The sequence below is a fragment of the Metarhizium brunneum genome, chromosome 2 (genome assembly GCF_013426205.1).
Source record: "Metarhizium brunneum chromosome 2, complete sequence".
Taxonomy (NCBI): Eukaryota; Fungi; Ascomycota; class Sordariomycetes; order Hypocreales; family Clavicipitaceae; genus Metarhizium; species Metarhizium brunneum.
Window position 1 is genome coordinate 603865 of NC_089423.1, and position 27371 is coordinate 631235.

General features: G+C 53.5%; 8 protein-coding genes and 1 non-coding gene across 9 annotated transcripts; 4 read left to right on the forward strand and 5 right to left on the reverse strand.

Moving 5' to 3' along the window:
* Positions 1–598: 598 nt before the first annotated feature.
* dsk1_1 (Protein kinase dsk1) lies at positions 599–6615 on the forward strand (the record flags this gene model as incomplete). The annotated part of the gene is made up of 8 exons (XM_014687618.2): positions 599–633; positions 691–892; positions 3559–4051; positions 4111–4979; positions 5994–6091; positions 6154–6276; positions 6339–6509; positions 6561–6615. The coding sequence occupies 8 exons, from the start codon at positions 599–601 to the stop codon at positions 6613–6615; spliced, it is 2046 nt and encodes a 681-aa protein (XP_014543104.2).
* Positions 6616–7318: 703 nt separating this feature from the next.
* Positions 7319–8137, reverse strand: G6M90_00g031670 (uncharacterized protein; the record flags this gene model as incomplete). The annotated part of the gene is made up of 1 exon (XM_066130089.1): positions 7319–8137. The coding sequence occupies one exon, from the start codon at positions 8135–8137 to the stop codon at positions 7319–7321; it is 819 nt and encodes a 272-aa protein (XP_065986310.1).
* A 303-nt stretch (positions 8138–8440) lies between these two features.
* Positions 8441–11661, reverse strand: VPS11 (Vacuolar protein sorting-associated protein 11; the record flags this gene model as incomplete). Its single annotated transcript, XM_014687620.1, has 5 exons — positions 8441–9790; positions 9843–10178; positions 10248–10481; positions 10534–11547; positions 11650–11661. 5 exons carry the CDS (start codon positions 11659–11661, stop codon positions 8441–8443), a joined length of 2946 nt encoding a protein of 981 aa, XP_014543106.1.
* Positions 11662–12122: 461 nt separating this feature from the next.
* G6M90_00g031690 (uncharacterized protein) lies at positions 12123–13429 on the reverse strand (the record flags this gene model as incomplete). The annotated part of the gene is made up of 2 exons (XM_014687621.2): positions 12123–13285; positions 13405–13429. 2 exons carry the CDS (start codon positions 13427–13429, stop codon positions 12123–12125), a joined length of 1188 nt encoding a protein of 395 aa, XP_014543107.2.
* Positions 13430–14700: 1271 nt separating this feature from the next.
* MLH3 (DNA mismatch repair protein MLH3) lies at positions 14701–17326 on the forward strand (the record flags this gene model as incomplete). Its single annotated transcript, XM_066130090.1, has 2 exons — positions 14701–14932; positions 14994–17326. 2 exons carry the CDS (start codon positions 14701–14703, stop codon positions 17324–17326), a joined length of 2565 nt encoding a protein of 854 aa, XP_065986195.1.
* A 478-nt stretch (positions 17327–17804) lies between these two features.
* Positions 17805–17876, forward strand: G6M90_tRNA00000054. The gene has a single exon. It is a non-coding gene; the product is annotated as a tRNA-Asp (tRNA).
* Positions 17877–18495: 619 nt separating this feature from the next.
* Positions 18496–19145, forward strand: G6M90_00g031710 (uncharacterized protein; the record flags this gene model as incomplete). Its single annotated transcript, XM_014687623.1, has 3 exons — positions 18496–18906; positions 18965–19025; positions 19084–19145. 3 exons carry the CDS (start codon positions 18496–18498, stop codon positions 19143–19145), a joined length of 534 nt encoding a protein of 177 aa, XP_014543109.1.
* A 775-nt stretch (positions 19146–19920) lies between these two features.
* pro11 (Striatin Pro11) lies at positions 19921–22559 on the reverse strand (the record flags this gene model as incomplete). Its single annotated transcript, XM_014687624.1, has 3 exons — positions 19921–20180; positions 20248–22110; positions 22172–22559. 3 exons carry the CDS (start codon positions 22557–22559, stop codon positions 19921–19923), a joined length of 2511 nt encoding a protein of 836 aa, XP_014543110.1.
* Positions 22560–23433: 874 nt separating this feature from the next.
* Positions 23434–24702, reverse strand: rhp14 (DNA repair protein rad14; the record flags this gene model as incomplete). The annotated part of the gene is made up of 3 exons (XM_014687625.1): positions 23434–23849; positions 23897–24551; positions 24622–24702. 3 exons carry the CDS (start codon positions 24700–24702, stop codon positions 23434–23436), a joined length of 1152 nt encoding a protein of 383 aa, XP_014543111.1.
* Between the last annotated feature and the right edge of the window lie 2669 nt (positions 24703–27371).

Consider the following 27371-nt stretch of genomic DNA (forward strand, 5'->3'; position numbering starts at 1 on the left):
GCCACATACGTACTGCCTTGAGCATTCGAGAATATGAACTGAATATGTACCGTTGACACGACATATCGAGTGGGGTAGAGGGCACCACACAGTGGCTAGACCTACGGAAGCAAGGTCAAGAATCGCACCTTCGGACATGAATACCGGTGTAGCCGAACCTCTAGGTGTGGCAGCGTGGTGATGGCGGTTCAAGATGCCTTTGCATCCTCGACAACAAGTTCGATTTCGTTCTATCGAGCAAACCCCAAACAGAAGACGAAGACGCAAACATTTGAAGGAGCCATGTGAGAGAAGGACAGGAGTCACAGGAGGCACAGGGAAGGATATGAACGACACACGGAATTCTACCAATCAGTTGCTTTCTCGAATATATTCGCCATCTTCAGTGGTCATGTCTCAGTCATCCTGTGAATGTAGTTCAGTACGGCCGGCGTAAAAAAAAAACTATAAGAGGCATGGAATCTCCCACATTCAAAGGCCCCTTTTGTACGGCAGCTACGACAAAGACCTCGACCTCGACCTCGACCTCGAAAAACAACAAAGACAAGACATAGGACGACTGTTGGAGAATTTCCAAGAGAGCCACCGAGAACAAAAGATGGCAACAAACGAAACCACACCAATGACGTCTGGGTATGTATATCTATTCGGAACCTAGAAAGGGCTGCGGCTAATAACCAAAACCGACAGAGACATCAGAAAGGCTGATGAGGTTTGCAACATCTGCCGTGCAGAATTGGGAGGAACCAAGACAATCCCAGCCCACATGTTCCACCAATTTACACAATTCCGGGGGCAACCGCCATGTTATTCATCCGCCTTGGAGCTCCCGGGGATCCTCGGCCAGCCTCCGCCTCAGCGAAGGACAGACGACCTGGTCTACCACCTATATGTATGTGCCTGTTGTAACAAGGTGGCTTGTTATAACAATAACCAAATGTGGGGGCACGTAGCCAAGTGCCCCTGCCCTACTTGCAAACAACCATTGAGCCGTCTTGGTTCGGCCCCGGGCAGCGACAGTAATGAGCCTGCGCCTACAGACTGTGGGCGCGTCGCTCGGGAATGTCAGGATCCCCTTCATGCGGGCATGGCCAGAATCATGCGCAAGGGCTATCAAGCACTTTTTCGCGATTCACAGGCGTTGCAGATAGCTTCGAATATAGCCCGAAAAGAAGAACTTGACCGGTCTGCGGAGCCTTTGTTCGAAGCTGGGGATTTGCCTCGTCCACCACCGCGACTACCATGAAGACGACCAGACCTATTCTGTCGCGCGCCTTCAGCAGACGACAAACACGCCAATATTGAAAAGGGACAGGTTGGGACGGGGCGGGACGGGGCGGGAAAGAAGCACGAAATTCTACCGAAAAAATTACCTTCTCCAACATATTCACCAGTTTGAGGGTTACAATAAGCGCTTAGCCCCACGAATACACTCATTTTTATAACCTGGTTATCCTGTCTCTATTTGTGCTACACAACACATGTAAACCCCGCCATGCGTTGATACTTGGCTTGCCATTACCGCCCAGTGAATACATGACCAGCCCCAGACCAACAAACGTCTTTTTTCACAAACACAGGACCACCGGAACGAGTCCAGGACTTGATGCTCCGACTAGTCGGTTGTGAGCTTTGGTTGTGAAGAGCTGATAATGTGCGGCGGCTTTTCTACACACGAAAAGTCGGGGAAGATTGTAGGACCCATATGATACCGATATCGTAGTTTGTACAAGGTGGCCTTATGTTTACCTATCAAACGACGTTATTTTTTTTAAAACTAATGATATATTTTGCTTGTATCCTATTAATTTATTGAATAGGCGTCGTCTACGCCCCTTGCTACTTGGATGGACTATATGCCATGTAGTTCATTACCTAGCGACAGGTGGGCCTTTCCCCCAAAGTCAAATTGATTATGGTCAGGCATATTTTAAAGGAATTTGACTAATCGCTTCAGATTAGTTGACTGCTCTTGAAAACCTTCGCCGGTATAACAGCTTGAGCTATGATTGCGGTGTGGTGACTTGCACGGGGAACGCCGTGTACAGTCAGTTGTTGTTTGTGCATTGCTTTGAGCCACTTGCACAGCTATTTGGATAATCCAGGCCCTCAAACGTTTTTCATAGCTTCTTTGTCGGGTTCACGAGCTTCATGAGCTTCACGCTCTAGATTCAATGCACGCGGAGCTGTATGTCTCTGCTGGCCAGAACAGTCGCGGAACAAACAAACCTCACGCCTGAGACTATATTCACACCTAGCCCAATGTCTCTGTTGAGAAAAACATTCACAGAGAAAACAGACCGCATAATTGGACTTTCTACACGCAGAGGCCAGTACTACCAGAATTCACCACGATTATAAAGAGCCATGGTGTCCCAGGTGTTTCACGCTGCCACAAAGACCAAGTCGTCTTCAAAAACCAGACACCACCACCTTCACTCGAGTCTCTTCAACGACAGCTTTACAAAAAGGCTAAAATGGCCGAGTATGTATCACCTTGATTTGAGTATAGACGAAATCTCCCACTAACAGAAGGGAATGCACCAGGCTCGTGTTTTGCCTGCACTGCCTTGAGGACGTGACGAAGATCGAGTACCATCGATGCCACTTATTCCAGACGAAGAAGACGCACCGTGGTCAAACGATGTTATTGTGTGTAAAATGCGACAAAGGATTTGGGAGTGAAGACGAGATTTGGAAGCACCTGCACACGTGTGTGTGCGAAAAATGCGAAAAGCCTCTCACGACAAAATCCTACACGGCCTGTAAATTCTTCGAGGCAAACTCTCGAGACAGACGGTGCAATACTTGTTCTGGCTGGGGATTCCTTCCCTGCGAATCGAAAGTCCACCGTCAAGTCTTTCGCCATTTTTACGAAAGGGCGTACATACCTGTTAAGAATATCATATACCTTGAGCGCTGGGATAAGATGTAAAGTGCGACGGATGAGCGTTCCTTTTACAAATCTGTTAGCTTTGCCGTGTTATTGTTACAAGTGATAGAAGACATGTGTCTAGTGTTCTATAAAAAATACAAACTTTTTTTTATTACCTGTATTGTTTTTTGCCCTTGATCTACTGGAAAAATGAAGCATTCTGCCAAAAGTGGAGGCCTCACACAATTGCGAGGTTTAATTTGGTAGATGCCTATTTTTCCTTTCAACATCTACACCATGTTTGCCATACGGTTAGGCCTCAGGTTTGCAAAACTCACCGACGTCTTGTGTATATAGAGTCTGCCCCATAAATACGCGTAAAGTGCAGATTCGCCGCAAATGTGCCTCTCTGTTCCGAGGGGACCCGACATCTATTTTTGGAGGTGCCACGAGTTCGGGATGATGCGTTGTGGGGTACATGGCCCGTGCGCTTTTGACAGCATCACGTGAAATTTCTCATTTCGTTGAGCTCAACCACCTTCGCGACCACATCAACCATGAGGCTCCTTTGGAGCCACGCTGTTACACGCGCCAGACGGGCAACTAACCATCTACGAATACCGTTTCAGTGATGACCGGATCTTCAATGCTCATATGCCACGACCGACAATACATCTCGACAGCCCGAGGCTGTTTATGTCCCTGAGGTGGACCTGGAAGATTTTGAGAGCTACACCATCGGTGGCTACCATCCCATCGTTATTGGAGACACTTTTCAAAAAGGCCGATACAAGATTGCCCACAAGCTTGGCTTTGGTGGCTATTCTACAATTTGGCTGGCCCGAGACAACACATTGGATCGCTATGTCTCACTGAAGGTCTCGGTTGCAAGCGAATCGTCAAAAAATACCGAAGCAAATATCCTTGGCCAACTTCAGAGCATCGACACATTGCACCCAGGGCAGCGCTTCATCCCTCATTTACTAGATGCATTCTCCATACAGGGCCCAAACGGGCGACATACCTGCCTTGTACAAGAAGCGGCCGGCTGCAGCGTCGCTGCGTCCAAAGAAGACTCGGTAAACTTCATGTTTTCGACCGAGACCGCGAGGTCCATAGCAGCCCAGCTGATCATGGGTGTGGCGTATTTGCACTCACGAGGCATATGCCATGGAGGTAGGTTTAGCACCTAAACTCTTCACCGTGCTCTCCTTACCATAGCTCGCCAAATCCAGACTTGCATCTAAGAAATGTTCTATTTCGCGATCCACATGTCGGCCAACTCAGCCCTGACCTGCTCTGCAAGAGTTACCGTTTGGATCAAGCCGCTATTAGCCGAGTTGATGGCGCTGCTGTCGAACCTCACGCGCCACCATATGCCGTCTATCCTATGCACATGAAAATGGCCGCCGACAAACTAAGAGAACCTATAATCACTATATCCGACTACGGAACATCTTTCATTCTGGCTACTGAGCGCTTCCCCGAGCTGCATACGCCACCACTCTTCCTGCCCCCGGAAGACTTTTTTCAAGAACCCATCACATTGGCGGCGGATGTATGGACACTTGGCGTGATCTTGTACGAAGTTTTGGGTGAAAGGCCCCTCTTTGAAACATTTAATGGCGATCGAGACGATATTATCGCAGACATCATCAGCACATTGGGGCGGCCACCCGCGCGTTGGTGGGATAAATGGGAGAATCGACACGAGTTTTTTAACCCAGTTGGCTCCTGGATTCATAACCTCGAACGAATCTACACCCCTGTTTCCCGACCGTTGCATCAACGCATGTGGGACATGGGACGTGGCATGACGCCCGAGACCTGTGAATGGGATGTTGAAGGAGGGGAAATGCAGGCCTTGGAAAAGCTGCTGAGAAGTATGCTGGCGTATGAGCCTTTGGAACGGCCTACGGCCCAACAGCTGATGAGATCAGAGTACATGGAAATGGGCGATTCCAGCTTGCGAGCGGCAACTGGAGAGAAGCAAAAACGCATAGTGGCGACAGATTCTTGGCAAGTATCAGAGCCAAATAAACCCACTACCAAACGCCTGCCACGTCGAGTCCCGCGCGACGAGCGCTTCCTCTGCGGCGCATCCGTTTGTTTCGGTTCATCAACGCTTCGACCGTCGTGGCCGTGGAAACCGTGTAGAATCGCACCATCATCTCCTAGAGAACTTGGTTAGCCAACCCGTAGCCGACTGCATAGCATCGAGCTATTGACTACCTTTATTGGCTAGACTGTCGGAGCTCACACAGAGTCTGAGGAGCCTCGCCGCTCAATACCAGCTCGTATTTGGTAAAGAGTGCTCCAAGGCCATCTCCATCATCAGCAGGCGGCATTGTGACTATGCCTCCCACCATATGCGAAGATGAACTGTCCAGAGCTGTAACGCTGGACTCGTGACCTTTGCCTTTGTTGTTGTGTAACCTTTGTTCGCCCAACGCCCTTTGTTGCGAGCCCTTGCCACCTGCAGCTCCCACAATGCATACATAGTGTAGCACTCGTATTGGAGAGAACATTGGCAGAACAAGCCCCTTTGCTACAGACAAAATGCACGCGTAGTTGCAGTGCATCTGTCAGATGAAGAAGTGAAACCACAAACCCTCATGGTTCACACCATGCAATGCGTGTGCTCAGTGTTTTTGTCGGATATTGTCTGTGTTGGATGAGCAGTGAAAGCACAGGCCCTCGTAGCTCTGAACAAATACATGAGCCAGGTAGTTTGTCACATTTGCTGAACAGAGTAGAAACAGAACAGGCTCTTATGATGTGGGTTAGACGTGCGCAATGCACTACCTGTGCTGGATATAACAGCAGCAGAACACAGCATCATCTGTTATATCGAGTACATGACTTGTTCAACGACGTCCTGCGGTATATGAAGAGCTCTCATTCCCCCAAATCCCGGGTTCTTTTTTTACATTCCCAACCGTGCGAGTTGCAACCTTTCAACTTCCAAAATCGGCAAACACAACACCACTGCATGAGATTCTTATCCGCATTTACAGAATGGAGGAAGAAAGGTATACATGTTATTCGCCTCACTACCAAGCAAAGCGCCTACTAATAAAAATAACGTGCCAGACGTCTGACTTGCAGACACTGTCAGGGGGACCTGACACAGCCGGGGAAGCAGGTTTCTCACATATGCAACTTGCTAAATCACGACGAGGAAATACTTCCGAATGCGGAGGGCGACTCATCAGAGTATGTATCTCATTCACCCTAGTACATAGCGAAGCGCCTACTAATGAAAAATAACGTGCTAGGCGTCTGACTTGCGGACACTGTCAGGGGGACCTGACACAGCCGGGGAGACAGGTTTCTCACATATGCAACTTGCTAAACCACGACGAGGAAATATGTAAAAATCGAGAGAGCGACCCACCAAAGTATGTATCTCATTCATCTTACTACATAGAAAAGCGCCCACTAATAAAAAGTAACGTACTAGGGACGTGTTTTGCCAATTCTGTAATGAGAGCATGACACCGGAGCAGATTCGCGAACTACGCATCATAGAAGATGAAGATGACGACGTACAGTCAGACGAGGACGAGCAAATATGTCCGAATGGCGAGAACGAAAATTTACAGCCTCCGTCTTCTGGGAACGAACCATCAGAGTATGCATCTTATTCACCCTAGTACAAAGCAAAGCATTCACTAATACAAAGTAAAATGCTAGGGGATGTTATTGCTCGTACTGTTGGAAGCCCCCAAAAGGGGTAAAGACGAGAGGTGTCCATGCATGCACCGTATTTCCCACCCAGCGTATGGAGGACGGGAGGAGCAGGCGAATATGTTGGAATTGCAAAAGACCTGCATCTGAGGAAAGGAGAATGTGGCGGCACGTGCAGAAGTGCAGATGCAAAGTTTGCGGAAATAGGCTCGTTTGGCCTATTGATTACGATTGCGAGTGTCGCGGGGACAATTCTGAGTGCGAAAAGTGCAAGGGCACCGGCAAAGCCAAGTGTGACAAAGAATATCACAAAGATATTCACACGATGTATAAGAATGGATTGCAGAAAGCATGCGTCACCCGTGGAAAGGACTTTGGGAAATTCCTGTAAAAGCCAAGCGAAGCATAGCAGAGCGGAGTTGTGCTTCTGTCGTCGAGCTGCTTTTACAAAACACAAAAACACATTCGTCAAGGACATGGAAATCGTTGTACCCCTACACACTCATTACCCCTTAGTTATAGTTGATGCTTTCAAACTTCTGCTTTTGCTATTTTGGAAATACCAATCAAGTCGCTCCTCACTAGCCTTGCCATTGCCTCCTCGTGTATCGTGAGCCGCAGACCAACAGTGAAAGCCAAGCAAACCCATCTCTATGCCCAAATACAAAACAAACAACCCGCCCAGCCGACCAGATACCCAGCTTCCAGACGTAATCCAAACCCAACTTCCGTCACCACCACCACCACCACCAACTACTCCCTATACAAGCCCTCCTCGTCAATCCACCTCGCAACCTCGGCCCCAACCAAGCCCTCCACCGCCGGCCCCCTCTCCCCAGTCCTCACCAGCTCCCTCACCCTCGAGCTGCTCACCGCCCCCTCCACCCCGTCCACCAACTCAATCCTCCTCACCCACGCCGCATCACCACCGCTCCTGCCCAGCGTCCCCTCCAGACCAGCCACATACGCCGCCTGCTCCCCAGCCGTCCCCCACGCACCGTCCGGCCTCATCGTCACGCGCAGCCTCGCCCGCCGGAAGAACGGCCCCAGCGCGCTCCCCATCCCCCCGCTCCCCCCATAGTACCGCGGCTCAAAGATGCGCACCACCGTGTCGAACCCGCACAGGAACACCTGCTCCGCGCGCCCGTACCCCGCCGCGCCCTCCATCGCCGCCGCCTTGTCGTGGAAGTACGGCCTCGTCGTCACCGCCACGTCCACCTGCACCGGCGCCGCCGCCAGCTCCCGCGCCAGCGCCTCCATCATGCCGAGGCGCACCTCGAGCGGCGCCGGGGCGAGCGCCTTGTCGGCGTTGGTCACCGCCAGCAGGAGCACCAGCCGCGCGCGGGGGCCGGCCTGCCGCACCGCCGACGAGGCCATGGCCGCGTGCGCCCGCGTGGGCGGGTTGAAGCTCGAGTCGAGGACGATGAGGCTGTCCGGCGGCGGCGGAGGTGTTTCCGTGCGGGGGGGCACCGTGGACAGCACGCGGAAGGCGTCCCCGGACGCGGAGAAGGACCGGAGCGCGTTGGCGAACCGCGCGGCCGTCTGCTTGGTGGACATTAGCGCGTCGGGCATGGCGGGTGGTCTTTGTTCGGGGGAAGAAGTCAAGTGCGGTGCAGTGAGGTCGGGAGAGGTGAGTTGAGGTGACGTTGATGCCGGCCCCACTCTGGAACTGACTTGCGTGAGACTTGCCGGATTGGGACACATGCAGCCGGCCCGGCCCATTTACCAACACCGCCGAGCCGAGACGACGTTTCACGGGCCGCCCAACGTCACCTGGGAACTTACATCAATTATTGCAAAAAAAGGAAGAGCCTTGTCTACTAATACTTTGTCATTCCGACATGTCAATTGATAAAGTAGACCGCTAAAAGTTGCTCAAATATCATCGTCCTTATTCTGTCCGTCCATCACCCCCCTGCCAAACCACCGGGCCACCGTCCCGAACCGGTCTTCGCTGCCCTCCAGCTCAATCTTGAACAGGTCGTGCTTCTCCGCCGCCTTCCGCTGCTCCTGCCTCATCTTGCGGATGAGATCATTCCCCCCCGCGCACTGCGGACACTCCACCTCGTCGCCCTCGCCACCACGGAGACACCGCTGGTGGAAGCTGTGCTTGCACAGAAAATGGACAGCCGGTAAATCCAGCCCCTGTCCACAGTCCGAGCACCGCGTTGCTTGGAAGACGGCCGGTTTAGAGCCTAAATCTGCAATTTCGGCTCGCCGCTTTTCCGTGTCCACGCGCAAGGTGTCGATTTGCCTGCGATTGTCTTGGATTTCTTTGCGCTCGCGTGTAATCGTGTCGTGGAGGTAGGGTTTGATCATGCCCATTGTCGCCACGCCGCCGGCCGATGATTGGCCAACGAGGGTTTGGACCACCTGCAGAGGAGCCATGAGCCCGTCTTTGTCGATTTTGGAGAGCACGTTGGCCAGTTCGTCCGGCCCTGCTTCTTCGAGGACTTTCGGGTCGGATGTGAGGTATGCGAGGGCTGCTGGGTATAATTGCGGTTCTTCGGGGCCGTATTTTCTCAGAGCCTTGATGGCGCCGCGCGTGTCCTTGGCAGACGTGTACGATCGGAAGATGTCAAAAAGCAGCCCGGCCTGCTCCTTGACCAAGACAGTGCCGTCGCGGAAATTGGACAAGTCTGACAGCAAGAGCACGTTGGAGCTTTCCATGGGTACGTGCTCTCCCTCGATCAGCTTCTTCGCCTTGCCCTCCCACTCCTCCCGATGGTGGCCCTTCTTCTCGCTGGCTTTATACAAATACATTTCAAACAAAGTGGTATACAAATCTGTTCGATCCGAAACCTTCAAATCTCCCTCCTCGAGACATGCTTCAAGAAACGTGATAAATTCATCTGGGTGGTCGATGAATGAAGAAAATGCAGTTCGCGGTGCCGGCACCGTGTACTTTGGCGGAGGATGGTCGTCTTCGCCAAGTTCGAGGGTGCCGTTGCTTGCCGGCTGCTTAATGTTACTAGGCGTGCCCGGTGTTGCCGTTGGTCCCGAGGATGTGCCCATGTAGGGAAAGGGTAGATAATTAGTGAGGTTTTGCACTGCACTGGACGTGCCTGATGTGAGGCCTCCGGTCGATGATGTTTCACCAGGGATGGCAACCGTCGACTTTCTTGGGCGGTATTTCCCTGTATAGTAATCGATGAAGAGCTTCGTCGCCTCTTTGGGGCAGTTTTCGATGAGTACCCGAGCGTACTTTTGCATACATGGATATGCCTACGAAACAAGTCAGTCGCCACGCTGATAGTGTGTCCGGGCGCGAACCTACCACTTCAGGATCTTGCCGCCAGATGTAGCCCAGCGCTTCACCGTAGCTCTTGGAGTCCTCAATCAGAATATCGGCCACAAGCTCCGTCTCCCCATGCCGTTTGGCGAGATAGGCGGCCTGCTCGTAGTATCCCCCTTGTCGACACATGACAATGGCCGTGTCCAGGTCAAACTTCAAGTCTCCTGGTGACCTGATAAATTTTTCTAGCTTGGCAATGTCCTTTAACTTTGCGTAACAATTCAGGAGCAATGTTGTGTGGTCAGCCGTAGCTTTTCTGTGCTCGTGTAATTGTTCAAGGTACTGAATGAGATTATGTATTCGTTGGGTATCAAGAAACTGTCCGGTCAGCACGTTCACGTCTTTTTTTTCACGTTCAATTCATTCGCAGGCAAAAACAAAACATACTTTGCGAATAACCTGCGATGGCTCAGTGGTATCGATAGCCCGAATATACTGCATCATGGCTCCGTCGTAATCAGCCTTTTGATATAAATGATCACCAAACTTGCGATAAATGATGCTCTGCTGCTGACTATCCATTCCGGAGCCTTGTGCAAGCTCAATAGCAAGAGGAAACATGTTGCGTTGGTACAGCATCTCTAACCTCTGCTGCAACGGCTTTTCATGATACCGATAAATCTGCAAAACATCAGCCATGGACACGGGATCATGCAGTGCGGTACAGGCTCACCTTGCCCTCCTCCGACATAGTATACAAGTCTCCCCAAACATCAAAGATGAACCTCACAGGGGACATGATTGTTTCGGAGTGCGCAATGACTCGCAGATCTGGCTCCAGCAGAACAAACATTGTAGCGTTAAACAAGTCGTCGTTACCGCCGCCCCCGAATCGCCGTCGCATACTATCCGGATCCCGTCCATTGACCCCCGTCGGCAAACACTTGAGCGCCACGTAATTCTCATACATGGCAATCAAGGTCTTGGGAGCTTCATACGCCTTTGGCGGCCCTCGACCATCCAACGAATATGTGTAGATGGCATCATCCCTCGCCACCACCACATCGCCCGTCTCTTTATCCAACGTCATGCACCCCCACGCACAGCCGCTATCCTCCACAGTCTTGGGAGGAAGCCCCTGACCCTTCCTAGACAACCCCAACTTGACTATCCGCGTAGTCGTGGAGATGAACAACGTCGTTAGCTTCTCGTCCGTCGCAAGCTGCACACCGGTGACTGGTTCCTCAGACTCAAACACTATGCGCTGCTTGGTGCCAAGGTCATGGATGAGATCGCCCCGAATAACCGTCACAGCACCGTTACCAAAACCGACCGCAATCTGGGACAGGTCGTCGGAGGCAGCAAAAGCTGAAATCGGAAATTGCCGTCGGCCGTTATTTATGGTCAGGGTGCTCAGACAGGTTGGCATGTTGGTCTTTTTGACGAGCTTATCCAGCGCCCAGGCTTTAAGAACGGGCTCACTGCTCAGGTCCTCGGCGACAGTGATGAGCAGGCTCGTCCCCTCGACTTGGCGCATGTGCGTGACTCGTCCGGCATCGTGGGCCTGGAATGTCCTAACTGCTTTCCAGCTCTTGCTGATGATGCTGACGGATCCATCGCTGCCACCAAGAAAGAGACTGTCGGATCCGGAGCAGATGCTGGATATTTCGTTGGCATCGAACAGGCTACGGGTTTCGTCATCGGGGAGGGAGACTTGGGAGACTTCGAAGAAGTCGAAGGACTTCCACTAGAGGGTGTCAGCAGCAGTGTTGGGCAGGTAGCGGGCAGTAGGTCTCGAGATTGGGTAGATGGGGCAGCCTCTGCCACGAGGGAAGCAAAAGACACGTACCGAAATTGCCATGTCGACGCATCAGATGATTGAGTGCCGATAAAATGGAGAGTTGAGGTTGGTGGGTTGTCTTCGCGATGACGATTGAGGGTGGGACAGCTCGGGACAGCTCTGCTGGCTGGGGCGACTTCAGTCAACCACCAAGCACCGCCACACCTCTGGAGTGGCTGACCGAGGTTAGTAGTTATGTCACCACACGTCACTGCCCGACGCCGCCAGCGGTTCAACATCAATATCAATCAATTCTTTACGATGCGCTTTGCCTGCACTTTTGCCCACTACTAGTCAATTCCGACCCAGACTAGCTGTGGTCCTGGGTATCTCGTATGCTACTCCTATCCGCCATTATTCATCCAGCCAATCCCTAGTCCCAAGCTCCAAAGCAAAGTGTACCAGCCCAAAAGCCAAATTTCCCACAAGCCAACACGCACAACGCCTAGTCATTCATTTACTCATGATAGCAACCACCCAGCTTACTCTGCCTTCGGTCCAGTAGCCGCACCGTCGTCCTTGGGGGTTTGCTGCTCCGGCTCCTCCCTCGGACTGGCCAACGGGCTAGTTACACCCGCAATACTTCCGCTAATGCTATCCGGCCGTCCAAGACTCAAGGGGCCGCTCCGAACACTCGCTCCGTCGCCTTGCTTGGCAAGAATGCTGTTCCTCTCACTGGTGATGGCTGGAGCCACGCCCGTAGATGAGTAGATGCTGTTTCGCTCTGGACCCAGGCGTGAACTGCTCCCTGGAACTCCAGGCGTCGTCGGCATGCCCCCTTGGTCAATGTTGGCACTGAGAACACTAAGCGGCAGACTCTCACGACTCCCTCCCCAGAGTGATGAGGGGGCCAGTGCGCGCACCGATGCGTCGGTGTCCATGGAGCGGCGACGACGACGCTTGCTAGACGAGGCCAGTGTCAAAATAGAGGCATTGTCGGTCAAGAGATTATTGGCAGTCGCAGTAGTATACGTGGTTGGGTTGCTGGTCGGTGCCAGATGCGACGGAATTGCCGACGCCGGGGACGTGGAGGGAAACGGCTGGCTGAATTGTATGGATTGCGTGTTGCTATGCGGGGGCGCCGCAACATACGGTGTATTGCCGTTGGGAGCCACAGATTGAATCGTGGTCAGAGTCGTAGTCAAAGATCGTACCGAGGGAGCAGGGCTGGAAAAGGTGCTATCCCCTCCTCTTCGGCCGTCTATTCCACCACCAATGGTACGACTGGTTCCAGCCAAAGAACTAGCTCCTCCGTGGCTGGGAGCAATAGATCGTGGAGCTTCATTTTCCGTTGAGACGGTGCCGGCCGTTGTAGGCGCAAGGCCAAGGCCGTCAACGGAGCTTCGTGCGGGCTGGTCAAGCGACGTAATACTTCCGGTTCGGGCAGTAGTAAAGGAGTAGGAGCTATCACCATTCGTGTCGGCGTGGCTCGTCCTGTTGACGGGGCCGTCGAGGCCATTCGGGTCGTTGGGGTCGTTGGGCTGGCTTTGGCTCACATGGCCGGACTGAGGATAAGGGTTGTTCAACTTAGGTCCGCGCTTCATCTTCATGTGTCGCTTGGGGCGGTCGCCGTCGGAGGATGACTTGAAATTGGTCAATTTCTTGACCCATGTTGAGAAGGGACGTCGCCGGTGCGCCTGTCGGTCTGGAAGAGAAGAATTCATTAGATGTGTGTTTTGTGAGGTAGAGAAGGCTGGAAAGGGCTGGGCAGCGGCCATCTAGCGCGGCGGCAAGTTTGACGGTGCAAGGCTTGGGCTAGCTTACCGTGAGGTTCATTGACCATATCCATCGCGGTCATGACAGCCAGGCAGGTAAACTTGTTGAAAGCTGGAGTGTTTGCGGTCGTCCCAGCTGCCGACGGCAGGCAACAGACGGTCGGCGTTGGACAAGGTTATACGTGGGAGCAGACGTCGAGGTTCTCGGGGTCTGAGGAGCAGACCAGAGCCCTTGCTCTGTCTGCTTGGCTGTGGGATCACGACGTCAATCGCACGTGTGTGAGGCGGAGGTTGACGACGGCCCTTGCAACTGAAGCGAGGGCGACACGGGGCACTCTGCAAATAAGGGTGGCGCTGGGGAACACGTCGTCTCAGGTGGGCGCACGCTTTAAACGTGAGAGGGTGATGGAGGACGGAGATGTCGGGGTGAAGTAGTGTGTCATTACGGATGATCGACACAAACCTTGAACTCCATCCAAACTTGGAACTCGAGGACGCCAGGGCCGCCGGCACTTGCTTGGGCCTTCAATGTTGGATGCCTCTGGAAGTATCCAGGTACCTCGGGGTGCAGTTAGCACCGTTGACCAGTGGGTTTAGGTCATGTCAGGGGTCCCAGGCCCCATCCCAGGCCCCATCACTCGCTGGCCCCGGGCGGTGCACCCGCTGTGGCTGCTACGCTTCAGCGCACCTTCCCCCTGTAGCAGGCATATCCAGTTTCAATGCTGCCGTGCGTCGCTTGATCGCTCCCAACAAGTTGCGCCACATGCATTCGATTTTGACTTCGATTTTCAGGAGCACCTGAAGCCTGGGTATTTTCGTACCCCTTCGCGCTGCTTGGTGCCCACGGGTTATCTGGCCCCGAGACGACGACGCCACAACGTTAAATGCTGAAAGAACAAACCGGAACTGCGCGCAGATTGAGGTCCGTGGGCTTTTTACCGTGAATAATTGGGCCCAAGGGGTCCCCAAGAATAGAATCATGCGGACACTACACCTCAACCAGACAACTTTACTGAGCAACTGGCACATTCCTCGCCCTGACGCTGATTTTATTCTCCTAGTGCTGTCTTACACAAAACCTTTGGTCTGCTGGGCTCGATCATGAAGCATGTACAAGTTACAAGCCCACCTGGGTACCCAGGTATCCTGGTACTCTTGATCGAGTGGAGCGTTAGCATGGGACCGGGTACTCGGTACATCCACCCCATCTGGCCCATCTGCCCCCACCATAGCTCAGCTTCAGCTGCTTCCTCAGCTCAGCCTCCAACTATCCACTTGCTTCAACCTCAACCACACACACACCTCTCACCTCGCGACTCTCGCGCCAACATGGGACGTGCGTATCATGTCCATCCGCCCCCTCCCCAAGGATGTCGTTGACAGAATCAAGTCCTCCTCGGCAATCACCTCCCTAAACCAAGTTGTGTGCGGTCTGCTCACCAATTCCCTGGACGCATGCTGCACCAAGGTCAACATCAGCCTCGACTATGTCTTGGGCAACTGCACCGTCCAGGACAACGGGCTTGGTATAGAACCAAGTGAATTTGAACAAGACGGCGGCCTGTGTAAACTACATCGTGCGATGCTGTCCCGTGTTCATATGTTGCAACATGCAAGATGTGGGCTAACACTCACCAGACACATCAAAGAGTCCGCCGAATCCAAACATCCACGGCAGTCATGGCAGCTTTATTGCCTCCGTCGCCACCCTTTCGCTCCTGACAGCTACGTCGCATCACCGGCACCACGCATCTCAAGCATCTCTATCCGTTCACAATGGCAAGGTGCTTGCTCGCCATGTTCCAGCCCTGCCAGACCAGCGGTTCGAACTATTCAGCCATGGAACCCGCATTAGCATTCGCAATCTATTTGGGTCAATGCCCGTCAGGGTAAAGCAGCGAGGGCTCCTATTTTCTGACCGTGTTCGGCTCGCCAGAGAATGGGAATCTCTGATGCGAGATATTGCCGGGCTGCTGCTGGCGTGGCCAACCGAAGTGTCCATCTCGTTGAGGGAAGCAAATACGCAATGGGAACAGCGCCTGAGATCGGGCAATAATGAGTTTGTTTCGCGGATTTCACGGATATTCACACAGTCAGGCCTTGCCGGTAGCGAAGACGCTGGCTCGTGGGTGCCCGTATCAGCGTCATGTCGCCGTGTCCGCATCAAGGGAGCCATCTCAACAAACCCGGTCGCAACTCGTCGGTCGCAGATAATGAGCCTCGGCATTCGACCGATACCCAACAGCTTTGGCACCAATGTACTTTACGAAGAGGCCAATAAGCTTTTCCAGGGTTCCAACTTCGGTGTGGTTGACACTGAGGAGCATATAGGTGGTATTCAGGGGAAGCCTAGAAAGGGCATTGAACGGTGGCCAATGTTCTATCTGGAGATTCACCTTCTCGGAACCGATGAAGACTTGGCTATGGAGGACGTCCTCGGGGACTCAAAACATAGTCTGCAGGCCATAATTGACCTTCTGAAAGTTGTCTGCTACGGGTTTCTGAAGAAGCATTTGCTGCAGCCCAAGCAAATCCAACGAATTGCTGAGGTGCCAGTCACTGCAAGGACCAGGCACCCTCCAAGACGTCTAACCGGGCAGTCTATATCCGAAGGCCAAAAGTGTTCTCGACTACCGTCTGCTGCAACCCCAGAACCAGAACCCCGACGACCATGCAGCCCATTCGATGCATGGAATCGTCTCAAAGTCGGGCGGGCTGTCGCTGAACCCAAGGTCGCCTACCAATCTGTTGAGAGTCCCGCTACAGCCGATAAGCCTACAACTCGCCGTCTTGTAGGTGACAGGGGTGTGCTTTTGCAAAGGCCATTTGACGATGCTGCTGAGATCGAACCATCTGTCCAGAGCCCACATATGAACGAGCCTGAGGTCCTCGTGGAGGCAACTACAGAAAAGAACAACACAAAGAGCCTTGAAGTAGATAGCAAGGCTGAAACATCGTCACCAAAGACAAGATTGACACGGCAAGTTGAACAGATTTCGGAAGGCAGGCCAAAAGCCCAACCCCAGGAATGGCTGCAGAACATCATACGTTCATGGAAGAACCCCGTCTTTGAATTAACGGAGCCTCGAATACCATCCCTGGACCAGGCCATTCCCGTAGAGCGGCCAGTCAATGCAAACTATGATGGGCCATGCAGCAAATTTTACTCCCAAGAATATCATGTACAGTTCGAATCAGCTGCCATGGCCCTGGATGGACGGCTGTCCCGAACTTCATTAGCTCAAGCTGAGGTCATTGGCCAAGTTGACAAGAAGTTCCTTCTCCTCCGGCTACCTCTGCACACACCAAACGTGGCCCAAGGTACAGAAGCATCATCGACACTCATCATGCTAGATCAACACGCGGCGGATGAGAGGTGTCGCCTAGAGGAGCTAATGTCTCAGTATTTTCAGTTAAATCCTCTGCAAGCTGTGACAGAGCTTTTAGAGAAGCCAATCGTATTTGAAGTTTCAGCCAGAGAATACGAGCTCTTGGGTCGATTTCATAGCCACTTTCGTACATGGGGTATCATGTATGTCATGTGCAAGACGAGCAGCATGAATGAGCACCAGATTGAGATCAAGTCTCTTCCGCCAAGCATTCTAGAGCGGTGTCGGACCGAACCAAAGCTGGTGATTGACCTAGTACGCAAAGAAATCTGGAAGCTTGAGGATAGAACTATACCACCTCAGCCGGTCTATGAGCCGGGCAAACCGTGGGTTTCCAGTTTCCACAACTGTCCCCAAGGTATACTGGAGCTGCTTCACTCCAGATCTTGTCGAAGTAAGGTGACCACAAATACCATCATATTCGTGCAGCCCGCTAACAACTCACAGGTGCCATCATGTTTAATGATGAGCTCGGCAAGGACGAATGCAAGCGAGTGGTCCAACGTCTATCGCGATGTGCCTTTCCATTTCAGTGTGCGCACGGGCGCCCGAGCTTGGTACCGCTGGTCGATATCGGATTAGGTGGTAGGGTGGGAGGCTGGGAAGCGTCAAGTTTGAGTGCTGACCGGTGGAAGAATTGGCTGGGGGAGTTGTCATGAGGTGTCAGATGAGCATCTTCAGAATAGAGCGAGTCGAGTCTTGGCTCTCTGCGCGAACCTTGTGAACATACGGTAATATCAAGAAAGAACCATGCTGCCCGAGATGTGGAGCCATCTGTTCAGTATATTTATGTATATTTTATTCAGCCAATGGTTCCTCGTGGCCAGAACACAAAGCTCGTTGGATAGCTTGGGCCGGCACACAGCATCGTGCACTAATGTATCACGCCCTCCTACACAAGCCCAACTACCTAGGTACGTTTGATAGGAACAGACACCAACGCCAATAAATAACTCACCGAACAAACGAAAATCAAGAAAATGAATGCGGAAGGACAAAAAAAAATTAATTAGTATCAATGTACGTTGTTTGCGCTGTTAAATGACAAAAAGAAAAGTGGCTCTCCCGCCGGGAATTGAACCCGGGTCTCAAGCGTGACAAGCTTGCATACTGACCACTATACTACGGAAGATGCGAATGACTGTGAGCAGTCATCGTAGTAGATGTTGTGATTGGGCAGGTGTTATTGGGGTATATGAACCAATATGAATGACAGTCCATCGGCTGTCACGCGACAGTTCGCACATTCAACACCATTCAGCCATCTAGACGTCTAACTACCAACGACCTCGCCTGGTCACGAATATTTGGCCCACTTCCACGCCGGCGGCAGGTGCTGCGTCCCGTCTATATGGCCAGAGAGTCGGTTCCGTGACTCGTTGCACAGGGCCGTTTTAGAGTTAATGTTGCCATGGCTTGCTCATTTGCGGCACCGCGGTACGAAATCCATCCATGTGAGCAAGAGGCGCGCGACTCCCCATTTATTATGTCTTGCGTGCTTCTTCGGACCACTGGTACACGGAGCCACTTACGACGAGAAACTCAACGTCCCATGTGGCTGAAGGACAAGAGTGCGCAGCCAGAATGCTCGTCAGGCCGAATGCGTTGCCGTCATTTATCGCACCGCCGTCGCCCGCCGGTTATATAGCATCACCATTGCGAATATCTCCCGTATTTGCTCCCGTGTCGCCAAGTCGCCGCCGACACCGAGTCCTTTGCACAACCGCCTTATAAGCAGACAGCCGTCCGTCATGGAGAGCGTGGGCGCCGTGGAAGCCACCCTCTCGAGCGCAGCGACGACAATCGCCCTCGTCCACCAGGGCATGGCGACGCACAAGCTCGGCCGCGCCGGGACCAAGAACCTCCTGGGCCAGGTGGCCGACCGCGGACCCGTCGACGGCCGCCTCATCGACCAGGCTAGGAAGGACCGGCGCACCGAGCAGTACGCGTACTACCTGCTGAGCGAGTACGCCCGGCTGCTGGAGTGGCTCGCGGACCAGCACTTCAGCGTGCCGGCCGCCGCGGTGAGCTGGTACGACCCGAGGCGCGTCGTGGTCGGCGCGTACCGCGTGCCCCTGGTGTTTGCGAACAGGCGCTCCCGCGAGCTGAAGGAGTTGGTGGACAGCATCAAGGAGCTGGCCGGGGAGCTGGTGGCGGAGAATGTGAGTGAATGCCTCGCCTTGCGCGTCTCATCGGCGTCTTTGACAAGGCGAACCGCAGATCCAAGCCGCTGTGAATGCGCTGCCGACTACGCTGTCGGGCGGCCCGCTGCTCAAAGAAGGTCGGTCGACCTCCGGTCTTGCTGGCGTGGAACGGAGCCCTTGGCTGATTTTTCCTAGATTTCACTGCCTTGGAACGTCGGACCGAGGCCGCGAGGGTGAGGGTGAAGAATGGTACTTGATGGGGATGCGTTGGGTTTTTTCTGCCCTGCGTTGCTTAGACAGACTGTCCGTGAGGGCTTGCCGTGTCTTGACTGGAGGCATTTGTACAATTTTACACCCGGGACGTAGTGTATTTGAGAACATGAATCAACTCGTTGAACACGCGGCCTACGATGACACCTTGAACAGATTCCCTGACGGTCTCATCACGGCCAGCAGGCGCGGAACCTCGTCAGTGCCAGCTCATCAGGCACGAGGCTGTGACATGTCATGTCCAAACGACTTCCCTCTTGAACCGTCACACTACCAGACCCCATCACCACTTCAAAGTTGTCTGCTCCCCAGCCCCCTCAACACAATCACATCCCCGCTCCGTCTTATACTCATCCGCCGCCGCCGAGGTAGTTACATACTTCACTCCGTTGCGCGGATGGGCCGCGAAGAACCGTAATGGTTTGAGACTGCGGGGGATGGACGTTGTGCAACGTCGGACAAATCGAGATGGGAGTCGGACCAGAGTCGATTGGCTACACCAAAACGGTCCTACCGTTGCATACTTATGTACATACATGCCCTCACACGGCAGTCGCGTCACCATCGCAGCCAGACAAATTGACAGGTCATAGTTGCCGGGTATCAAAGGTAGTACACGGCCCTCCAAGGGGTGCTATTGACACAGGCACGCCGTCAACAATGCCAATTGATACAAAGCCGAACAAGAAGAAAAGAAAAAAAGAGGCCCTCGCTCATGCCATCCCTTTCCCTTTATATAGAAAGACAAAAGAAAACCCTTGACTATCGCGCAAATACCTTGACTACTCCGTCGCCGCCACCGCTGACCACCCACCGCCCGTCCTGACTCCAGACGCATGAGCAAATACCCTCCCCGCGCATCACTCGGTGGCTCGTAATCTCTTGTGTACATGACCTCTTCTCCAGACTCCAGAACCGCAGCGACGCGTCGTGGCCGGCGCTTACGAGCTCGCGGCCGTCGGGGCTCAGTGACAGGCTGGAGATGGCGTCGGGATGAGCCAGCATGTTGTACGTACATTGGCCTAAGGGCAAGAGTTAGTAGAGCTGCCATGCATCTCGGCGGAGGGGAGCCGCATGGCGTATACGTACCGCTGTTGGCATCGAAGAAGCGCACGAATCGATCCTCGTGCCCCGAAATAATCGTGCCCTCCACGCCGGAGCCCGCCATGGATCGCCCGCCCGTCGGGCCCCCGGCCGCATTCTCCTCCTCTCCCCCCAGGCTGCTGCCATGGTGCTGGTTGCCTTGGTCTAGGCCAATCGTCGTGGCCACAATGGCGTTGACGCCCGTCTTGACGGACCCGTCGTACGTTTCCATGCTGTCCATCGACCCGACCTGCTCGCCTGTTTTGGTATCGTAGACAATGACGGCGGCGTCTGAGTAGGACACGACAAATGTTTCGCCAGAGGTCCCCAGCGGCGCGATGCACGTAGGGCTGCCCTTGGAGCCGTCCCCCCGCGAGACCACGTGCACCAGTGTGTAGTGGAATGGGGAGCTGGACGCGACACTGGCCTGAGGCGAGTTTGAGAAGCCACTGCCAGAGCTCATCGAGTTGCCGCGGACTCTGCCACCGCGGCCAGTCATGCCCCGATTCGAGCCTGGCTGCGGTGAGCTCAGCTGTGGCGGAGCGCTCACTGACCAGATACGGACTGATCCGTCTGCGGCTCCGGAAACGAGCAGTATGCGATCTGCGTTCCCGTAGGGACTTGATGTACCGAATATTGCACCCAACGTGGTGGGCAAGACGCACAGAGCCCACACGGCATCCGTGTGGCCCTCAAGAGTTGCCTTGGGATCGACTCGCCCACGCTCCCACACACGAATGGTGGCATCTTGGCCGCCAGAAAATATCCATCCATCGCCTTGCGCACGACCACCAGTAGAGAAGTTGGGCGCAGGCGACCACGATGTCAGACTCAAAACCGAGCCGGAGTGGCCGCGGTGCGTGAAATTGGCGATGACATCCAAATCAGAGGCGGCTCCGGCAAACGGGCCAGGATGGTCGAGCCTGGGAATGTGGAACCGCTTAATCATGCCGTCGTCGCCAGCCGTGCAAATCTCAGGCTCTCCCGGGCTGCCACCACCAGAGAAGATGACTGTGCGGACGGTATCTAGATGACCCCGTAGTCCAAAGCGCAGCTTGAAGTTGCCACTGTCCGACTTTTGACTAGATCCCAGTCCCAACTCATGCTCGCCGCTGCGTCTTCTTGACATTGAGCCTTTTCTCCGATGTCCACCGCTGGGCACTCTGTTGGGCGACTTGGGCAGGTACTCGGCGTTGGGAAACACGTCGGTGTCGGGACGGTTCGTTGCAGACGGGGGATTCTGTGGAACAGCACCAGGTTCTGGAAAGGTACCTTCCGGAAAGTCCCAGCCATCGGGATCAGCATTTGGCGGAATCTTGTCCCTCGACTCCGTCGCGTCCTGAATACCACCCAGCGCCTCGGCAGCGTGGTTGGGACCTGGCAGGTTCTCTTCGACGGGACGGGTCGTCACGGATACGGGGGCAGACCAATCGCTGGGCGTCCCATACATGGCCTGCTGATTATCGCCGGCAGATCGAAGCATCGGCTGTGGCTGTAGCTCCTGCTTCGGAGCAAAGTTGGCCGGAGGCTGCTGCATTTGAGGCCCAGCATTCTGGGGAGGCTGCTGTCTCGCATTCATCACGTTGAAGTCCTGGACGTGGTTCACATTCTGTCGTTGCATCTGGTACTGTCGATCCATGTGCTGGGGTGGTGGCATCCCAAATTGTTCAACTTCGCGCAAGTCCTCAATCATCGGAAGCGGTGGTGAGTCGCGGGGTGGTAGGGGGTTGGCGGGCGTAATCATCAAGTACAAAAATTCGGATTGGCACTGGTCGAGGAACGTCTTCAGCTCGATTCTTTGCGTATCATCATCGGGCTTCTCGACCTCGATGCCCTCAACGCCTGGTACGCTGTATTTATCCGACGAAGCTGCATGTTTGTTAGCTGCATTGCCATAGGGGCTCTTTGGAGATGACGGAGCGCAACTCACTTCGAAGCTTCTCCTGAATTTTGGCAGCACGGTCATTCTTTGCCGCCTCGGCGGCTTCCGTAGCCGCTGTGCCCTTCAGCTTTGCCGCCTGGTCTTTGACTTTTCGTTCAAGAATCGTAACATATTTCTTGAGGGCCTTCTGAGTGGCATCTGCTCTCCGTGCCTGGCCCTCGAGATGAGCTATCCTCCCTCGCATCTCCTGTTTCTCGATTTCCCAGGCGTTTCTGTCTCGCTCATGTCGATGCCATTCGGTCTGCAAGAACCGCATAACGCCTTGCAGAGTATACTCGGTCGCCTGAGGTTGATTTGTCCCGTTTGGATGCATGCTCATGCCCATACCCATACCCATATCCATCCCGCCCACGCCGTTGCCCACGGTCGGGCCCATCATGGCGCGCCTCGATTAAATAGGCGGGCTCATGGAGAGCCTACACCAGTCGAGAGGTTGGTTCGCAAGCTCTGCCGTATGCTGGCAGCAACGAGGCGTCGGCGGTTGCGCGTGCGTACAAGATGGCTCAGGATGTCTTGAAGGTTGCGGTAGTGGCGCGCTTTGGGGCTGGAAATCAATGAGGTTTATCAAACTGGTCGACTCTTTGCTAGTGTAACTCTACCTTGAGCTCCCGATGTTGCTGTTCCTTGCTGGGATGCGGGTGCTCCTGCTGGCCAATTAGAGGGCGTCGTTTGCTTTGAGGCCGTAAGGCATCAACTCGCCCCTGGGCTCTCCCTCGGTAGTGGGTCCATGTCTCCCTGCCGACTTCAGGAGACAGAGTACACGATGAGAGCTCGTCATTGGATTTGGCTGCATGGAGTTTGTGTAAATTCCTAATTTGCTGCGAATACGTGCATATGCACCATGTATCTATCTCTTCTCGGCGTTTGTTAACAACTACATTGGGGTGCGCACGCGAGGCTGGGACCCAATCGTGTCGAGGGATGTGTGGATTATGAACAGAACATACGGGTACTCCATCGCTCAAGTACCAGAGACCCCTAGACCTGTATGAAACTTTGGGCTATCTGCGAAAATGCAGGAAAATATCGTAATTTCTCTTTATACTTGTCCGCAGCTCCTTTTGGGTGTAGGTTCTCTCTCAACGGCGAGGTTCGAGACGACGACGTAATACCGTTATCTGAGCATGTTGGTATTCGGCTTCATATTCACCATTTCTATTTGAAATACACGTGTACGTGCTGAAAAACTCTAATTCCATGGGTATCTATCCATCTATCCATTTGATCCAACTCCATGCACCTCGAATGTATTACAATTCCAGCTCTTCAACTTCCATGCCACAATCAACACATGTCTTTATCGTCATGCCCTCCTCATTCTCTACAGTGCGGCCCCATTGATGGACATGCTTCGTATCTCGTATGGAATCTCCGAATTTGTTTGCGCCCGACTTGCCTAGCGTACCAGCCTGTCGTCGGAAGGCGTCTGTTCGAGTCTTGCGCTTCAAATCCATCAGTTTCTCTTTAAACTTGGCCTCTTTCCGCGCCTTCTTTTGTGCTTCTCGCCTCTCATACTCTGCATCCAGCTTTTCTGCAGATCCCCATTTCGTGTTGACCGCATACTCCTCAACTTGGAATCGCAGGAACAGCATCATGTCATGCCAATGAGATTTATGCGGGTTCGGCTTCGAAAGATGGGGCAAGAGCTCTGGGTCTCGCAGTTCGGCTGTTACGTGTTAGTAAGAAAACGAATATGAGCAAAAAAAGACTCACGGTCGGTTAATAAATAGTCCTCCTTGCACTCCGTCTTGGTCAGGAGTGAGTACTTCTCGGGGTACTTTTCCTTGCACTTGTTGCAAACGCAAATATGAAAGACCTCCTCCCAGACAAAATCGATCTCCAGGCTCTTGCACTCTCTACACTTCTTCCTTTTCTCTTCATCGTCTAAAACACTGATTCCAGGCTCGAATGGGCCCGCCTTTTGTCGTTGAAGCTTCCGGATTAGTTGCATGCGCTCCCACTCCTGGACAGTCATGTCCTTTGGTCGTTGCTCATCTTCCTGTCCCGGTTTTTTTGCGCCCAAGGCGTAGTTATGAGGGTCATCTTCTGTTGTCAAGAAACCACCCTTTGTATCGGTCATGGAGCTCATATTGTAATCGACAAACTTGGTAAATTTGCGGGCTGGGCGCAAAGCCTCTTCGTCGCCTTTGTTACGGCCATCGCGGTTGGTCCCCGACGCCATCGCAGACGAAGCTTGCGAAGAGATTTCACTGTACAAGCGCTTTCCATTTACTGGCTTGGAGACGTGAACATGTTCAGTGGGAACAAATCCAGCCGCAGACTTGGGGGTGTTGGAAGTCTTGCCAGCAGCACGTTGCTCGGCTTCACGTTGGTCTCGGATGGCTTTGGCACGCAATCGATTCTCTTCCTTGAAGATATCAGTAAGTTTAAGCGAATGAAAAGACCAAAGGCTTCGAAATGGCGATGAAATGACGTACGATTCGTCTGGTAACTTCGGGCGTCGGTGGCGAGGCGACAGGTGCCGTTGTAGACGGAGGTGGCGTTGTCCCTCGCTCCATTGAAGCTGGAGCTGACGCGGCGGCACGTAATCAGATAGGGAGCGGGAGTGTAGGTCACGAAAGATTCAAGTCGATGGTTATCGCTACACAAAATACGGCTGTGTTAAAGTGGTGAGACGTGAGGATGCTCAAGCTGCGACAAGATGTTCACGATGATGCGAAGTAGAGGGGCCAACTGTGGGGGGGCGGCCGGATGCCGGATGCCTGATGTCACTCGCACCTTCCTGCGCCAAACGTGACTCCGCATCAACAGATGCACCAGAAATACGCCATCTCCCGTCCAAGGAATTGAGCCACTTGTAATGTCTGCATTTCATTTTCAAAGTCATGGAGCCTTCACTTTTACTTGGTCTTTTTATTCAACCACCAAATGAAATATGAGTTGCAAGTCGAGATCATGATTGTTGACCTGTTCGTGGACTGCACTCGGTTCCGTCATGATGCGAACCCAGGTTGCCCAGGCATGCTCGGCCTCCTTATTCCGCCCCGGGCCGCATCCCTGTGATTATTATCTGACCGGTTTGGCTGAGAGCGACCAAGCAGTTATAATGAAGTCTGCATTCACCAAGCCGTACGGGTATCGCATCGTTGCCAGCTTCTCACGTTCAATCCTGCGCCAAAAGATGCCAGCTATAAGAGACATAGTATTTGGGCTGTTGGCGGCAGTGATAGGCACAGTTCGTGCTGCGGATATAATGAGGTCATTACTTGCTACGGCCACGACGGATCCGCCTGGGCGAATAATACTCGATGCCCTGGATCTGATGCATGCGGCGGCATCGATGCACATGTCCATCGAACCGACTGTGTCACAAACCTGAAGATGGACCTGGTACTTTAATCAGGGGGGCTTGTACAGTCAAACCTTGGAAAAATGCCTATGCGCCCAGATTTGCGAATACGGCACGTCTGGTAAATTATACCAATCGGCACAGCTACACGGTCTCGATGGCCCGGCCTTGGGTACAACTTTGGGAGCGAAGCCATACTTTTCCAACCTTGACATAAGCAGCTGACGCCGTGGACGCAAAAGACGAGATCAAGACAAACAAATCTGCCAGGCGGTTTCCCCGAGTTACGATTTGTAGCGACGGCTCATTCTGCTCCGACAAGGATGGCATCGCGTGTTGCGGTCAGAAAACGGGCGAATTTCGGGACAAAAACGCCAATATTGCTAACGGTCCCGCAACAACAACTCTCTCGTGGGGCCCAGAACATACACCATCCGGATACCAGACCATCGCGACGACTGCAGGCTTGGCCTCTCAGACACCTTCACCAACTCCAAAACCAGACCCCAACGACAACAACGCCGTCAAAATTAGCAAAGGAGTCGACATCCCGGTCGGTGTTATTGCCATCGGGGCCATCGCAGCACTCTTCTTCATGAGACGTGGAAAGCGAGCGAGAGCCAGCACCAGTGCGCAGGAGCTCCCTAACAAAGGCGGACAAAAAAGGCCCAGGACACCTGGGTGCCGGCCCGCTCCCAGGAACTAGACGGGTCACGAGAGCCAAATACACCAGTCTGAACTCGCAGCATGGCAGTTTGATTTTGCGAAGTTGCATTGGATAGAATCACATGTCATATGGCACGTTGGCCAGGGGGCGTTTGGTGTACATGACAGGCCTAGCGATGGAAGCATAAGCCGGGTGACTTTGTCTGCCCATTCGATGCGCCGAAACGCGGGCAGACATGCAAGTCAGCAAACGCGCATACCTGCCACGCGTATAGCCACATGGCAACATGGCGAGGGCTGCGTATCCATTGATACCTCTCAAAAAGGCAAGCACTATTTATCGAGCAGGCGCAAGCAGACGCCGTATCCTACGACGAACCCAGCACATGTGTCATGGTCCAGGGATAAATAAGTACATGTGAGATGTACGACTTTCGTAGAATGTACATGCCTTGTCTTTCTACCCAGGGGCGTGAGGATATAAGAACCAAGTTCCACAAGTAGGATATTCATCGTGCCCTCGGAGTTGGCTGTTCCCATTCTGCGACTGGTAAACCGGAACCAAACAACGACCGACAACAGCCTCTTTAAAAGTTTAGTGTGGGCTTAGCCGTACGTAGTTGCGACTCGGGGCACAAACAACAGCCAGAGTCCTATGCGCCGCGCACATAGTAGTTACAACTGCTACACCTCGACCAGGGCCGGCATCCCCAGGCGCTCTTCGTCCTAAGAAATAACTACATACAGTACGCTGTGCTGCGTCGGGAGGCGGGAAACGCCACCCGGAGAGCCGGCAGCCCCTACGACACAGTGGCTGAATACGACCAGACTTCCACCCACGCCCGAGGGCGCTTCCAGGCTCCGGGGCAAAGGCGTGATCAGCGTCAAGGAGTTGCGCAAAATAGTCACCCGACCCAAGCGGAAACCAAACGGCCCCCGCGGGCAATTCGCATGAAGCCACTGGATCATTCTGGAATAAGCTGGCGATGGAGGACACACGCTGCAGGTCGTTGCGGCGGCAGGGAAACAGGGAAACAACTCCTTCTTGTATCTGACACCGTCATCATGTACTAGCAGCAACCACTAATACGTACGTGCATGTGCGTCTCGTCACCACGCGACAGTGGAACCACAATGCCCCCCGTCGGCATGTTTATAAGCAACCCGGTACTTTATGCCAGCAACATGGTCATGTTGTAGGGGCCCCGTCAC